Here is a 17,539-nt window from a genome sequence, read left to right on the forward strand (position 1 = left end):
CCCGGCCAAAGTGAGAAGAGAGGGGGTCACTGGCTCACTTATGGAAATGTGACTTGTGGTGACTACAAATGACCGTTTTTGGGTGCAAATTGATCTACTCGTCGACCGGAGGCGGCACGGGGGAGAGGACATGAAACCTGATGATCCGACAGCCCCGTTGAAATCTTAATTAACTGTTAGACACCCTGAGTCAACAGAGCAGTAATCTGCAGGCTCATCGAGCTGGAAAGAGGCTCGAGCCTTATCTTGATGTGTCCGTAGCGATAAACCGCAGTAACAAAGCAGTAAGGTCCGGGATGTTGTCCTGTTAGTTGCAGGACACTGACGTGGACTCGACATTTCGTCCTGGTGCAAGAGGGTGGGACGGTGGCGTTTAGTGTTAACCACGTAAACTCCCTCTAAACAATTATGGTTTAATCCTTGGATAAACGGCAGACTCTGTCCAAGTAATTACGAGCTAGGGAGAGGGGAAGTTCCGGTTGATGTGGTTTAACGCACTGGAGCTTGAAACTGGACATTTTAATACTAGCTGTTTATATTTGCTTGCTACAATTACAACATCGAAAAATGATAAAATTTTCAAATATATTTTGTTACATGTAATGCTTGATCGAGAGTCCAAAACTTGAAAGTAATTTTGGGAATAAATATCGATACTTAATAAAAGCGACTCTCTAGTTGTCAATATCCGGCGGACCATCGAGGAAGAGAAGTATCAGTACAAAACGAAGCAAAATTAGGATTCAATCGGTAATGTTTTTCCTGATACCCCGGTATGGGTGTGAATTATGGCGACGTACAGCAAACAAAAACAAACAAATCTTGAGTTTTTTTTAAAAGGTTCTATAAATAATTGCCTTTTATATGTTTATTGAGCAATTCCAGCTCAAATCAGAATTTTTTCTGGTACTTTTGTACCCGACCCTCTCCAATTTCAATGAAGCTTTTCAGGCATGTTATCCTAGGCCTATAAAAGCCATTTTTTGTACATGGAGCCAATAGTACTCGAAAATAACATTTGAGAAGGGCGTCATTTAAATATTTTTGTATTTTGCAATTTAAAAATTACTGTATCTCGAAGCCGTTGCATCGTATCAAAAAGTGGTCAAAGACAAACTTGTAGGAAATTGGACGGGCTTTCTGAAAAAAAATACACTGAAACAAAAATACATGCCACTTCTATGAGATTTTTCAGTTTTTAAGTTTAAAAGTTGAATTTGATGGTGATGTCACGATTTTTTTTTCGCTCAAAATTTTTGAGGAAATAGCCTAAAATGTTACAAAAAGACTCACGAAAAATGCAGGATGGTATGTCTCTCCTAAAAAAATACAAAAATCATTTACTACAACTGTTTTTTTGGAAAGTGATCTAAACGTCGGCCGGGACCGTGGTGTAGGGGTAAGCGTGATTTCCTCTCACTCAGTCGGCCTGGGTTCGATCCCAGAAGGTCCCGGTGGCAAATTTTGAGACGAGATTTGTCTGATCACGCCTTCCGTCGGACGGGAAGTAAATGTTGGCCCCGGACTAACCTAAAAAGGTTAGGTCGTTAGCTCAGTCCAGGTGTAGGAGTTCGTCTCCCTGGGACCTGTCTCGGTGGAGTCGCGCTGGTAGGCAGTTGGACTCACAATCCAAAGGTCGTCAGTTCGAATCCCGGGGTGGATGGAAACTAAGGTGTAAAAAGAGGTTTGCAATTGCCTCAACAATCAAGTCTTCGGACACCTAGTTTCGAGTAGGAATCTCGCAATCGAGAACGCCAAGGCAATGCTGTAGAGCGAATAATTTGATTTTGATTTGGTCTAAACGTCAAAATTTTTCAGAATCGATTCCCCAGACAATTTAAATTAAAGTCTCCATATTGACCATTGTCCTAAGTCCAATCTTTGTGAAGATATAGCGGTTTAAAAAAAACCCGATTTAATCCCACCTGGGGTGAGATAGAACCTTTCTTACAAAAAGAAGATAACGGCAGTTGATTTTTTTAAAAGAAATTGCAAAATAAATAATGGTCCATTCATGAATCAATTCAAAACTCAACATGATTGAAAGCTTTGAAACGCCTGCTGGAATTCACTAAACTGCCATTTAGGCGTCAGGCAAAATTGTGAGCTTTCAATAAGCAAGCCAGAAAATGATATAGTATGCATTTAGGCGTTTTTCGGTTTGGGAAGCATACTGCGACTGAGCGCTCGATGAGACTTCACTACGACAAACGCACGCTGAGTTCATTGCCGACGAGCCGATACGATGAACCAAAATACTAACACACAAAAAGGCTCGTACCGAAGCTAGAAAACCAAACCCGTGATGTGCGTTGTCACTGGCGCATGGGCAGCTTGGACGCTCACCAGAAATTCGTTCACTCAGAGATCGATCAGAGAATGAGCAAAACAAAAAAGAAAGGCAAAAGAATGAGCATAGGGCTTTAGAACGGATAGCAGCTTGCGTCTGGTATACGTTCACAGAAGCTTAGCATAGATAATCATGAAAGGCGATGTGTGATGAACGAGCAATCGATAAAGCAACTTGCACTAAAAGGGGGTAATCTAGTATCAAAACTCTATACGCGCCAGCATCACGCGCCAGCATTGCTCGCGTCTGCATGTGAAGCTCAACTTGACAACTTGGCGACGAGGCGACGAAAATCAATCGTCCACGATTTTTTGCAGATATTTCGAATGAATATTTCTCGAGAAATGATTTGGGAACGAAGCTGGATTTGGCGTCGGAGCCAAAAGCAAACCCTATACCTTTCTTTAGTAAGAAAGGCAAAAATGGAAATTTTCTAAAATCTGAACGGTAAATCCGAATGAGGTCAAATTTGTTTCAGAACCTCGATTATCGTCTAGATTATGATATGGAGAAAAAAAAATAGATAAAATGCCAAAGGAATAGTTTTGGCATTTGGTGAAAGTTGGCTTTTACCTTTTTTAGGGGTTTTTCCCCCTCACAGTGAATTAGTCCTCAAGCTGTAAATCAAGAACCACATTACCGACATGGATGGAAATTGGGGAGGATGTAGGGCTCAAAAATGCAATTTTTTGGATAAATAAACGATTTCAATACTTCAATTTTCGACCGAATTTTCATTTGAAAACCGCCTGATCAGGTGAAAACACACTCCGAGTCCCCATAAAAAATGGATAAATTCAAATTTGGTATGGAACTGGTTCAGGTTCAGCACATCCCCTTTCAAATGCGCCTAAGAGATAATGTGGGCTCTGAGAAACCCCCTACCACAAAATTGAGCACTTTTTTACCACACACGGACGTCACGCGTGCTCTACAGTAAATTAAGCGCCAAAAATCGGATATGGGAGATAGACCAATTCTGTCATTGTCAATCGATCGTCCATGATTTTTTGCAGATTTTTCGAATGAATATTTCTCGAGAAATGATTTGGGAATGAAGCTGGATTTGGCGTCGGAGCCAAAAGCAAACCCTATACCTTTCTTTAGTAAGAAAGACAAAAATGTTGAAAAAATAGGTTTTTTAGTGGTTTTTGGCAATTTCTATATGACAGACTTGATTTTTCAGTCTCGTAAATATTTTTACCGGAAAGTTCGTTCAATTTCCCATAAGCTCGTCTTCCTACTATTGGTTTTTGAAAATTTTGACGTTTAGACGACTCAAAAAAACAGTTTTAGTAAATGATTTTTGTATTTTTTAGGAGAGACATACCATCCTGCATTTTTCGTCCGTCTTTTGGTAACATTTTAGTCTATTTTCACAAAAAATTTAAACTTTTAAATTTAACTTTCAAACTTAAAAGTTGAAAAATCTTATAGAATTGGCGTTTATTTTTCTTTAAGTGTATTTTTTCCAAAAAGCCCGTCTTATTTCCTACAAGTTTGTCTTAGACCACTTTTTGATACGATGTAACGGCTTAGAGATACAGCAATATTTAATTTACGAAATACGTTCTTCTCTATTGTCATTATCGAGTGCAACTGGCTCAATATACACAAAAATGGCTTAAATAGGCCTAGGATAACATGCCTACAAAGTTTCATTGAAATCGTAGAAGGTCGGGTACAAAAGTACCAGAAAATTCCTGATTTGAGCTGGAATTGCTCTATATTGTCTTTCCAAAATGTCGTAATTTTTGTTGTTTAACAAATAAACAAGATCCCAGTTGTGGAAGCTTTAAAAAATATTATTACCTTAAATATACCTTGATTTGAAAATTTCATACGAACTGATAAGTTCAATAACAACAGTAAATTGAATTGAGTAAAATAAAGTTGAGCTTTTCATTATTATTTTTTGCCAATTTTAAAAAATTGTGCCAGAAATTTACAAATTTCCCGGGAAACGGGAAACATTTTTTTCCGGGAAATCCCGGGAATTCCCAAGATTTTTTTTTTCAGGGACGGGAAATTGGATGCTCTAAAAATAATCATTTCTGGAATCCCTGATTTTGCGATGTTTTAGATGATAAAAAATGCCTAGTTTTGAGCTATGGCACAAGTTGTTCAACATTCATTTGGCACGGCATCCATTTTTTTCGAGAAATCATTGATCATCAGGTGAACTCTGGTCATACAAAAAATGCACACAAAGATTCTTCCAAATCAAATAATATATAATACAAACGTCAAATTAATAAAATCTCATTCTCGGAACAATTGCATCACTTTTTATTTGTTGTTGCAGACGGGCTCTTGAGCATGCAAACTTTCAAGTAAAAGCTTTGAAAAGTCAGAGTTTTGTACGGGATATTTTCTATTTAAAGTGATTATTTGAATTGATTTTTTGAATGCTACAGACCTCAAAAAATTGTGTAGAACTTATAGAGAAATATGTTTACATACTTTTGCTCGAAATTTTTAATGATTTGCACGAACAACAAACACCATCTCGATGTAACGCTTCCGGAAGGAATACGATTCCCATTTTCCCCCCAAAACTGCACACATCCTGCCCCACGATAGAACGGAGATCCCGGCGAATGAAAAATCAAAATATAATCAAGTTATGGAAATGCCTCCCGCGCGTGTTGTTTGGTGTATGCCCTTTCCGAACCATTTTCGTGTGGATGTTGTGATAAGAAACACATACAAGTTGACGCTCGCACATTTTGTTTGTGCGCCGATTTTCCCTCTTCCTTATCTTGCGGGGGTGGAAAATGTAGCCGTGTGTGGAGGGATTTTCCGGTGTGTTACTTTGAATTGGAGCACAGTGAAAAGTTTAAAATTTATTTTTGGAATATTTTTTTTTCGAAAAGTTAACAAACTTGTTTATTAATAATTTTTAGTAATCCTGAATTTCACACAAATTATTATCAAATATTTTAACCGTGTCTTACCCATTCAAGGCTTGCAAATATTTCACTTTGATTGGGTTTAGGTTGGCTGACTTGCTGGTAGTATCAATACATCGATACGCAAGAATCAATGCTCAATCGAATCCAATTTAGGCACAATTTTATTTTTCGTTGCGAGATTTATGACACAAAATATTGGTTTGTGAGTGATATGAGATTTTCAAATTAAATTGTGCAAATTTAATTCAGAACCCGAGCAGACGGAAATAACTTGGGAAGGTCAGTTTTTGATATTGTGAGAAGATCGAAATATGTTATTGGGATGATCGGATTAGTTGTTAAAATAACAAAAATCAATAACAAAGATTTGTTCGAAGAATAACTTAAACTGTTATTATGTTGTTATTGCAATAACAAACCAATAACACAGAAGGAATCATGAAGGAATAACAAGATTTGTTATTTTTTGCGGAGAGGTGGAGCAGCATAATAACAAAAAATGTTATTGAACTGGTAAGTCTCCATAACAAAAAAAGTTATTGTTTTGGTTTATTTGTAATTTGCAAATAAACCTGCAGTTGCCATAACTCCTCGGTACTAGTCAGGGCTGCAGAGTCGGGTACCTCCAAGCGAATTTGAATCCATACTTGAAGACAACTCCGACTCTGGATGCAGTATATGACGTCAACGACGACTTCAACTCTCCAAAAATACCCGACTTCACAGATTCCGACTCCAAGTAAAAGTTGCTGAATCCGATGCAGTCTCCGAGGTCTCACTCCAGCTCGAACTTCAACGTCAGCTCCGACTTCCCGGCTCTGTGAACATAATAACAGTTTTTGTTATTCACACTTCAAAAATTCTCAATAAATAAATCAATTCCGTTAGTGAATATAACAAAATTACAAAAAAAATAAACTCTCAAAAGTTAATTTTATCGGATTAATTTAGCTGGAAACCCCATTTCATGGTGAAATAAATGACCTTGATGAAATTGGTCAAAATTATCCCATAGTTCTAGCCAATTTAAGCAAAGTCCCTTAGGGGGTATATCAAATAATTAAAAAAATCAACTTTCAAAATATCAACTTTTTAGAATAATTTTAGCTTAGGGACTCCATTTCATGGCCAAAATAATGACCCTGACGAAATTGGTCGAAATTATCCCATAGTTCTAACCATTTTAAACAAAGTCCCTTAGGGGGTATATCAAATAATTAAAAAAAAATCAACTTTCAAAATTTCAACTTTTCAGAATAATTTTAGCTTACGGACCCCATTTCATGGCCAAAATAAAGACCCCGACGAAATTGGTCAAAATTATCCCTTAGTTGTAGCCAATTTTAGCAAAGTTCCTTAGGGACCATTCATAAACCACGTGGACACTTTTTTGGTAATCTCGAACCCCCCCCCCCCTCGTGGACAATTGTCCATACAAAAAAACTCTTTTTTGTATGGAGCATGGACAATCGCCATACCACCCCCCCCCCCCTAAAGTGTCCACGTGGTTTATGGATGGTCCCTTAGGGGGTATATCAAATAATAAAAAAAAAAATCAACTTTCAAAATTTAAACTTTTCAGAATAATTTTAGCTTAAGGACCACATTTCATGGCCAAAATAATGACCCTGACGAAATTGGTCAAAATTATCCCATAGTTCTAACCATTTTAAACAAAGTTCTTTAGGGGGTATATCAAATAATTCAAAAATGAACTTTCAAAATTTCAACTTTTCAGAATAATCTTAGCTTACGGACCCCATTTCATGGCCAAAATAATGACCCCGACGAAATTGGTCAAAATTATCCCATAGTTGTAGCCAATTTTAGCAAAGTTGCTTAGGGGGTATATCAAATAATTAAAAAAAAATCAACTTTCAAAATTTCAACTTTTCAGAATAATTTTAGCTTAAGGACCCCATTTCATGGCCAAAATAATGACCCTGACGAAATTGGTCAAAATTATCCCATAGTTCTAACCATTTTAAACAAAGTTCTTTAGGGGTTATATCAAATAATTAAAAAAATCAACTTTCAAAATTTCAACTTTTTAGGATAATTTTGGCTTAAGGACCCCATTTCATGGCCAAAATAATGACCCTGACGAAATTGGTCAAAATTATCCCATAGTTCTAACCATTTTAAACAAAGTCCTTTAGGGGGTATATCAAATAATTAAAAAAATCAACTTTCAAAATTTAAACTTTTCAGAATAATTTTAGCTTACGGACCCCATTTCATGGCCAAAATAATGATCCCGACGAAATTGGTCAAAATTATCCCATAGTTCTAGCCATTTTAAGCAAAGTTCCTTAGGGGGTATATCAAATAATTTAAAAAAATCAACTTTCAAAATTTCAACTTTTTAGGATAATTTTGGCTTAAGGACCCCATTTCATGGCCAAAATAATGACCCTGACGAAATTGGTCAAAATTATCCCATAGTTCTAACCATTTTAAACAAAGTCCTTTAGGGGGTATATCAAATAATTTAAAAAAATCAACTTTCAAAATTTCAACTTTTTAGAATAATTTTAGCTTACGGACCCAATTTCATGGCCAAAATAATGACCCTGACGAAATTGGTCAAAATTATCCCATAGTTCTAACCATTTTAAACAAAGTCCTTTAGGGGGTTATCAAATAATTCAAAAAAACAACTTTCAAAATTTCAACTTTTGCGAATAATTTTAGCTTAAGGACCCCATTTCATGGCCAAAATAATGACCCCGACGAAATTGGTCAAAATTATCCCATAGTTCTAGCCATTTTAAGCAAAGTTCCTTAGGGGGTATATCAAATAATTTAAAAAAATCAACTTTCAAAATTTCAACTTTTTAGAATAATTTTAGCTTACGGACCCCATTTCATGGCCAAAATAATGACCCTGACGAAATTGGTCAAAATTATCCCAAAGTTCTAACCATTTTAAACAAAGTCCTTTAGGAGGTATATCAAATAATTAAAAAAAAACAACTTTCAAAATTTCAACTTTTTAGAAAAATTTTAGCTTAAGGACCCCATTTCATGGCCAAAATAATGACCCTGACGAAATTCGTCAAAATTATCCCATAGTTCTAACCATTTTAAACAAAGTCCTTTAGGGGGTTATCAAATAATTCAAAAAAACAACTTTCAAAATTTCAACTTTTTAGAATAATTTTAGCTTAAGGACCCCATTTCATGGCCAAAATAATGTCCCTGACGAAATTGGTCAAAATTATCTCATAGTTCTAGCCAATTTTATCAAAGTCCCTTAGGGGGTATATCAAATAATTAAAAAAAAATCAGCTTTCAAAATTTCAACTTTTGCGAATAATTTTAGCTTAAGGACCCCATTTCATGGCCAAAATAATGACCCCGACGAAATTAGACAAAATTATCCCAAAGATCTAAACATATTTAAGAAAAGAAAAAATAATAACAGATTGTGTTATGGACACTTAGAAACTTTTCCATTTGTGCGATTTATGGTAATTTTATTTCTAAGTCAGTATACCGAACGAATAACAAATTTAGTTATTAGGAGAGTTTTTGAAATGCATAACATTTCCTCTTATTAGCGTGTTATTAAATATTTCCAATATAATATCACTTCAATACCAAATTTTGTTATTTTATCAGAAACTGTTATTATTTTTTCTTCTTGAAGTTGAACTTCATGATAAAATAATAACACTTTTTGTTATTTTAACAGGATTTGTTATTGAAATATTATTAATTTTGTTATTACCGTCTGCCCGGGAATTGGGATTTCGATTTTCGCTGACGTCTCAACAGAAATTGTTTTTTGCGAGTCATATTTTTAGAAAGAAATATTGCCAACTTAATTGACTTTCACGTGACAAAAGCTTAGTTTCACCATGACAAGATGAACTAGCTTAAAAACCCCGTTCACCGCTTTATCTTTTGTTGAAGGTTGAGGGCAAAAAAGCTCCTGCCATGAATGAAGTTGTTGCCGGGGCCGATTATGCCGCTAAACGTATAGTATGCAAAACGGCGATTTCAGGCACATCATTCTTTGCTCGTGTGCGGCTTACAACGTGAATGAGCTGCCGGAGATAATCACTTTCAAAGTGGGGAACCAAAAACAGAGTAGGAAAAAATAGCGTTGGCTCTATTCACTACCCTCCTCTGGGGTAATATTATTTTCTAGAAAGAGGAGGAGGTGTAATGCTTTATTTATTTTTTTCGAGCCATTTTTGCCCATTTTATAGCTCATTTCCTTATGGCGTTGTCGGGGTTTTTTTTGGGTGTTATAATTTTCATTCGTTTTCCATGTTGTTTTTGCTTTATATAGTCAAACCACTTTGTGTTCAAGCTTCTCTTCATCCTATTTTGTCCGGTTTTTGGTGCCTCGCGCGCGGGAGGTTAAGGTGAATGAAACCACCTGATAAATTGTTTTCCTTCTGTTATTAAAGTTTGATGCAAATTTCTTTGGGGGTGCAGCGATGGCTATTGGCAGTCTTTGAAGAAAAAGAAAATGAGGGTAGTTTATGAGCTATGGAAATGTTTTTGCACAATTGATTGGATTTTTAGGGTCTGTTGAAAGTTACATGCTGAAGTTAAGGGAATGGGCTATTAATTACACCCGGTAGTAATGAGGAATGCCATAAGGTTTAATTTTACGATGTAATTTCCCTGAAGTGAGTTCAAACGATTTGAAATTATTTAAACTTAAATGAGACAGCAAACGTGAAAGATTGTTAACTTATAATATGTTTACTTTCCCTTTTCAGGTGAGTTCCACAACTTTATACAAAAAAACAGAGTTCTGAAACCGCTCTAACAAGGTAAACTAACACCACTTATTTAATTTCTGAGACCTGTTGACGGAAATATTCAGCCCAGTGAGACGATAAACATGTATAAGATCTGTAGAATTCAAATCGATCTTAAGCCAACTTTTCCGATGATCTACCGGAGGCGACCCGTAGACCTCGAACCAATCCCGTCCAGACAGCACACAACTTAATTTATGCGCGATGACGGATCGCACGAATGAAGTTGACCTCCTCCGGTCACCGCGCCACGATCTTGTCGATCAGGTTCAGATGGCGCCGCCGCCGCCGCCGACAATTACCGCCAAATATGGTCGTAATAAGACGCGAGACTTGGACTAACACAACAACAATAGGCATTTATTACAAACTACTCAGTTCTTGGACACCGCGATCACGTTGACCAGGTTCACGCTAAGGGGGCGCCACGGTCGTCGCCGTCGTCGTGGTCGTAGTGGCTTGGGTTGTCGTTGTTTCTGGTTCGGTTGTACCGCTGGCGGTTGAGCTTGACTCCGTGACGGTCGTCGAACTGGGGGCCACGGCCGTGGTGCAAGCCGTTGTGGACGTGGTCGGGGATCCGGACCCGGTTGGACATCCACACGGTGCCGGCTGATAGCATACATCCTGGGCGGGGTCGTAGACGGTTCCTTCGGGACAGCTGCGCCGGGGACAGTCCGCGATGGCGCTGCAAGAGGACTGCGGTTGTTTTGGTATTTCGTGGGGGTCAGGTTATTAAGGATACTCACGCGCCTGCTTGGCATTCGACGAAGCAGTTGGGGCAGGACGGGTCTGAGACGTTGCCGGAGTAGGGACAGGCGTCCGACGGGACTAGCTGGACTGGAACGCTGAAGTCGATGTACTTTGACTCCGGTCGCAGGATATCTACGACGGCCCACAGGAATGGGTACGGGCCGAGGTTGGCGTAGCCTTGATAGTCGTCCTGATCGATTGAGAAAGCGCCGATTCCGCCGAGTTGGTGATCCAGCACGAAGGCGGCCTTCTTTCGGTGAGACTCCAGATCGTTGAAGGTTATCCACTTCTTGTTCGTTCCTTGAGTCCAACTGGCGTACGGAACGAACCGAGCGTCATCCCAAGAAATTAAGAAGTTCTCCCGTTCGATGATCTCTTGGGCACTCAGTTTACTGAGCTTTTGGACGTTCTTCAGAATAGCTTGACCACCCTTTGCAGGGATCTTCATCGTGTACAAGTACGCGTACGTTGACAGCAAAATGACGATCTTTTGCGGGTTCAACCCCGCTTGGATGTACGTTTTCACGCTGTATTGCTGAAAAATATCAACCTCAATAAGATATCCCTTCAAGAACCCAAATAACTTACAATGTTCAACCGATCCTTGGTATCGCACGGGTACAGCGGCGACACGTGCGAGGGCTTCCTCGGATCGTGGTAATCCCCCGTCAAAAAGTTGACGAAATCCACGTACTCGTCAATCTTCGGCACATCGTAGCTAATATCGATATCCTTCGGATCAACCCCGACCGTCACCGACAGTCCCATCGCGCAAGCCCGCAACCTTAGCTGCAGCTCCTGCAGCAGCACCACCAGGTTACCCTTGTCACACGCGCGACCGCCAAACTGACCCGGGTAGAACCACGCAATGTCCACCCCGTCGAAGCCGTGCTTCGTCACAAAGGACACAATGTTGTCGACCACGGTGTACAGCTTGGCCGGCTCGCTGATAGCCTGCGAAAAGTGCGTCGACTTTTGGTTGACGCCGCCGATCGCCAGCATAAAGCTAGCGGTGTCGCCGAGCTCGAGCAGCCGTCGCCGCAGGTCCAGGAAGAGCGAGAGGGCTGGGGAAAAACAAGAAGAGAAACTGGTTTTAATTTTTGCCGTTATTGAGTATTTTATCAAATTTTGAAATTAAAAAAAAATCTCAATGGCTTATAATTTGTGTTCCAGGGAACAACTTTGCCGAAGAGTACGGTATGATTCGTCCTATCTGAAGAGTTTTTTACAGAATTTATAACTTCACCGCTTAAACTACAACTTTTTCGCCAAGCTCTTCTGGCATCACTACAATAGTCTTAGGATGACTCTTTAGACCATTCACCTTCAGAAAAACCGTCCAACTAAAAACCAACATTATTTGAAGATGGATGGAGAATTCCCCTTACCCTCTTAAAAAAGTTGCGCATGGAACTAATTCAAAGCTTATGGATTTTGGTAGGCGTTGGCTATAACTTTATGAAAAATCATTCAAACTTCGAAAAATTATAGTGTTTTGGAATCAGTATTATGGCAGCTATCTATTGTAGTAAAAAAAGTGTTTCATATTTTTTTATTATTCAATGTTTTTTGGAAAAATAAACCTCAAATATGAGTTTTTTTCTTTTTGCAATTTTGGGAATAAATAATTGAGTATTTTTCATACATTTTGATAGTAACAATTCACATTTTAGAGAACAATCGAAATTTTCACAAAGGAACGTATTTTTCAAAAGAAAAAATACTTTAAATTTAGTTTTTTTCCAATGTAGTCAGGTATTTTTTTTTAAATTTTGAAAGTAATGATGCATTTTTTTTTAAACTCACAAAAAGTTCCAAATTGCGTATCTTCAAAAAATATGCTATTTTTTTTAATATGTTTTTCAAATGGTCATGATTTTATGAAACTTTTTTTTTTACATTTTTATGGAAATACTAAAAAAATCAAAACAACGTATTTTCAAAAAAATACCTCAAATTTTGTTTTTTTTTTCAAATATGGGTTACAAATGATCGGCAATTTTTCTTTTATTTAGAAAGTAAGATTCAAGTAATAATACTTTTTTTGAAAACATTTAAAAAAATCACAAGGCTACGTATTTTCAAAAAACGATTCCAAATTTAAGTTTTTTTTTCAATGTGGTTTTTAAAAGGTCAGGGTTTTTTTGAAAATAATTAATTGAAAATAAATATGTTTTTTAAACACCAAAAAAATATCATAAATATTCTTTTTAATACACAAAAAAAATTACAAAACTGCGTAGCTTCAAAAAAGTATTCTATTTTGTCTCAATATGGTTTTCAAATGGTCATGATTTTTCAAACTTTTTTATTTTTTTTTTTGAAATACTAAAAAAAAATTACGTATTAAAAAAAATACTCTTCACTAAAAAAATATCATAAATATTCTTTTAAATACCCAAAAAAAGATTACAAAACTGCGTAGCTTCAAAAAAGTATTCTATTTTGTTTCAATATGGTTTTCAAATGGTCATGATTTTTCAAACTTTTTTATTATTTTTTTGAAATACAAAAAAAAAATTACGTATTAAAAAAATACTCTATTTTTTGATTTTTCCAATATGGGCAATTTTTCTTATAATAAGAAAGTAATAATCGAGAAGTTATACATTTTTTTGAAACAATACAAAATCACAAATCTACGTATTTTCTTAAAAAAGACTCAAAATCTAGCTTTTTTGAATATGGCTTTCAAAAGGTCAGGTTTTTTCTTACACTTTGAAAATAATGATAAATATTTTTAAAATACTCAAAAATACTTTTAAAAAATTCAACATGGTATTCAAATGATTTTTTCAAACTTTTTTTACATTTTTTATGGAAATGCTAAAAAAATCAAAAATACGTATTTTCAAAAAAGTACTCAAAATTTTAGTTTTTTTTGTTTTTTGATCGGCAATTTTTCTTATATTTAGAAGCTAATCATAACTTTTTTTGAAAACAATAAAAAAATCACAAAACAACGTATTTTCAAAAAAAGACCCAAAATTTAAGAGGTTTTTTCATTGTGACTTTTAAATGATTAGGATTTTTATACATTCTAAAAGTAATTTTTCATTTTTATGAATATACAAAAAAGAACATCACAAAGCTACGTTTTTCGAATAAATACTATAAATTTTAGTTTTTTTTTCAATTTTGGTTTCAAATTATCGGAAAATTTTCATACATTTTGAAAGAATTTATAATTTGTTTTTGAAAATATTTAAAACTTTCACACAGCTACGCCTATTTGAAAAAAAAAACGATTTTTATTAGTTTTTTTGGAGTATGGGTGTCAAAAGTCACGTTTAGCTAGGGGGCTAGCAAAATAAAAAGGGTGCGCATGGTTGTTTAAAATGACTTTTATACCCAAAACTTACACATTCATTTATTAACAGATATTTCACTAAAATTCTATTCTGTTGATTGGAGCATGTTCAGTAAGCCCAAATATATCATACCTTGATGAAATTGAAACGTTTACTGACATCAACTTCAAAAATGTCGAGTTGTGTAACAAATTTTGAAGTCGATAACATCTAATTCTAATCCTATCTAATAAATACTAGTGATTCACCGAGTCTACTTGAACAAATGTACAACATATGGTTTAACTATACGATCTGGAGAATCGGTAGTATTTAACAGCAAATAACACCAACTCACCTCTACTGGACCGCTGCAACAGCAACAGCCTACCTTCCGCGTTCAACCCAATCAAATCAATCAGTATGAAATGAGTACACATCCCGGGACTCAGGTTCGCATAGTCGTAATCCTCGTTCGAAGCCGACACAAAGCACACCACCTTCGTCTGGTATCCCTGATCCTGCTCTTCATCCGGTAGATAAAACTGCGCCGGATAGGCCACCACCCCGGACACTAACCCCAGCAATAAAAGTCTTCGAGTCACCACCGAATTCATCACTCTTTGCTCACTCTGAAGTTCTTCACGAAAAAACGGGTCCAAACCTAGCGGGCACCACCGGTCATCTAAACTGGTGACTTGCGCAATCTCGGCGCTTTATACGGGGTTAGAACTTTCGAACACGTTCTGAACGTTCCGAACGTTCTGACGAGGTGGCGTCCCAACGCAAGGTAACCCGGCGATAGCCAATACCTGTCCTGGTCACGTTCTCGAATTTGATTTTTAGGAAATAGATTAGCTTTACTGTGGAATTTTAGGCGTTGTACCGACCTCCGATTTAGACGGTATTTTGGGGTTTTGTTTGGTAAACAGAGGGTTTCCCGAACCAAGGTCAACGTTCAAATTAGGTCAAATTGCTAACTGCGCTGCACTTCTTCGGTGCAACCTGTTTTGATAGAAAATCGCCGTACACGTTCTGCTGCCGCAGGTCAGCTCACTATCTTTGGCACGTGTGCTGCCCGCGCCGGATATATCAGGTGTCGTTCTGCTCAACTGGCAGCTCAATGAACGTCAAGCATTTCTAGGCCACACAGTTGTGCCGCCTCGCGGAGTTGGTCCTCGCGCAGATGCTCACCGGTAGCTGCTGTCAACGCCGACTTCCGGAGTTCCCTCCGGAATGGCAACTCAAGACATAGATTACGTGACTTGGATTATTCACCGCCAGGTGTCAATCATCCAAACTTGGCACAATCCTCAAAACGGATCGAGGAATCGCTTAGGGAGAAACAGGTTTTTGTCGTCGTGTGGATGTTCGCTTCGACTTAATTGCCTTGACCTGCTTAGGCCCCCGCGGGGTACCGCGAGCTTTATAATCGAAATGTAAGCGGTTTCTATTTCTGATGTGAACTCTTCACTGCGACGGCCGATAATGACAGGTTTCGCGCAAGGTTTCGTTTTTGCATAATTTGTAGCGCGTCGAATTCTTGGTGGAGGAGGACGGTGACCTACATTCTTGGCAGGAAGCAAAAGTTTGGCCATTTGCTTGTATCTTGGAGTTTGCAAGGAATGTCGCGGGGTGAAACTTTAGATGAAATTTCATAAGGGAAAGGAAACATTTATCAGCGGTTGATGGCCTTTTTTTCTCGCGGGTGAGACGAGATCCGCTAAGTGAATCCTAATTAATTTAGCGGACCCTCATCAAGTGGCAACGTTGAAGTCCTGGGCGTAACGGAAACGACCCCAAAACGTGGGGTCGTGAACCACGGGTAGCCGTCGCTCCAGGGCAGCGTGGTTGATGATTTATTAAAATTTACTCAAAACTTTGCACCGTACTGACGGTAGCCAAAATGGTTGGTTTTGGTCAATCCTCGCGGGACGGTTTGCGTGTTGATTCCGGTGTTGAGCGGGGATTTGTACCCCTTGAAGCCTGACATTGAAATATAACAAAACACTCTGCATGGTCGGTAGACTGGTTCAAATTTGTAATTTTTAAAATATTTCTTCAAAAACTTGAACCAGTCTAACGTCAGCAACTCCCCAACGTGGTGCAAAGGACCCCCGACAATGCAAAACTTTATAAATTGTAAATAATAGCTAGCCGTCCGTCCGTCTAACCGGAACAACTACACCGGTCAGCCAGGACCGTCTGCTTGCTTTGGAGTTGGGGGTGTGTCCCGATAGTCTGGACCAGGACCGTGTCCACCCTGTCAGTGGTCATTGTTTGGTATGCTAGGATTCCCCCTCCCAACTCTCGCTTCAATTACAGCTTCCGAGGGGGGAGCAGATTCTGGTGAACTCCGTGTTGTCGGATATCGCCACAACTCAAACATTTTCGGAAGGCCCCCCTTTTGCTTCTGCCGTCAGACTTCTCTCAAAAATCTACTCCAACTCCCACTTCCGCGTCTGATTGAGTTTTGTTAACTTCATCAGTTTCTCTTTGTTGTTTGTCTCTGCAGCTCGTACGGCCGGCCGGCCGGGGGCGCTTGCATATGAAGTTTTAATTAAATCTCATAAATTCATTGTGTATTTTTCGCGCACAAACCAAACCGGCAGATCGTAAATTGAGCCGTACCTCCGTGTCTGGTTGGTATTGTGGAGGCCCTATTGTGCGCCGGGATGTATGCAAAATTGACAACAATAACCCCCCTTCCCCCGCTGCGAGTCGTCGTCGATCATGAATGCATTCATTTGGAGCGGTTTTCAAATCAAATTTAGACCTAGAATGCAACTTTGCATTCTGCGGCGCGCGCGTCACGTTTGGATGGGCACCCAGAATCGACATCGACGGGGGCTGGTTCTTGGTACAGCTTGAATGTTGACGTTACACAATGTGCCCGGCGATCAAAGCGATGAAAATGGAATCAGAACGCCCTTATATTGCGCCTAATTAATTACTTATGCTAAGATTGGGACAAAGGGGGTAATTTGGCGAATGTTGAACGCAGAAAGCTAAAAATATTGGAAGAGTTGAATTTTCAAGCCTTGACTTGACGACTTGACGACTTGAAGACTTGACGACTTGACGACTTGACGACTTGACGACTTGACGACTTGACGACTTGACGACTTGACGACTTGACGACTTGACGACTTGACGACTTGACGACTTGACGACTTGATGACTTGACGACTTGACGACTTGACGACTTGACGACTTGACGACTTGACGACTTGGCGACTTGACGACTTGACGACTTGACGACTTGACGACTTGACGACTTGACGACTTGACGACTTGACGACTTGACGACTTGACGACTTGACGACTTGACGACTTGACGACTTGACGACTTGACGACTTGACGACTTGACGACTTGACGACTTGACGACTTGACGACTTGAATACTTGATGACTTGATGACTTGACGACTTGACGACTTGACGACTTGACGA

General features: G+C 38.4%; 2 protein-coding genes across 14 annotated transcripts in view; one reads left to right on the forward strand and one right to left on the reverse strand.

The window, feature by feature from the left end:
* The window catches only part of LOC120413442 (supervillin), a 536,783-nt gene that overhangs the window by 406,037 nt on the left and 113,207 nt on the right, over positions 1–17,539 (forward strand). The window lies entirely within an intron of this gene.
* Positions 9,118–12,128, reverse strand: LOC120426044 (probable chitinase 10). The gene is made up of 3 exons (XM_039590729.2): positions 11,385–12,128; positions 10,793–11,331; positions 9,118–10,731 (listed from the first exon to the last, which is right to left on the reverse strand). The coding sequence occupies exons 1-3, from the start codon at positions 11,796–11,798 to the stop codon at positions 10,461–10,463; spliced, it is 1,224 nt and encodes a 407-aa protein (XP_039446663.1). The 5' UTR covers positions 11,799–12,128; the 3' UTR covers positions 9,118–10,460.

Source organism: Culex pipiens, chromosome 3 (genome assembly GCF_016801865.2).
Source record: "Culex pipiens pallens isolate TS chromosome 3, TS_CPP_V2, whole genome shotgun sequence".
In the NCBI taxonomy this organism is placed as follows: domain Eukaryota; kingdom Metazoa; phylum Arthropoda; class Insecta; order Diptera; family Culicidae; genus Culex; species Culex pipiens.

What these genes read in the sequence shown, in the direction of transcription:
- LOC120426044 (XM_039590729.2), bottom strand. Translation starts at nt 11,798, where the DNA reads ATGCTGGCGATCGGCGGCGTCAACCAAAAGTCGACGCACTTTTCGCAG. An exon ending in CCAAGGATCGGTTGAACATT is followed by an intron (nt 11,332 to 11,384) that starts GTAAGTTATTTG and finishes GATATTTTTCAG; the next exon opens with CAATACAGCGTGAAAACGTA. An exon ending in GTCGAATGCCAAGCAGGCGC is followed by an intron (nt 10,732 to 10,792) that starts GTGAGTATCCTT and finishes GTCCTCTTGCAG; the next exon opens with CGCCATCGCGGACTGTCCCC.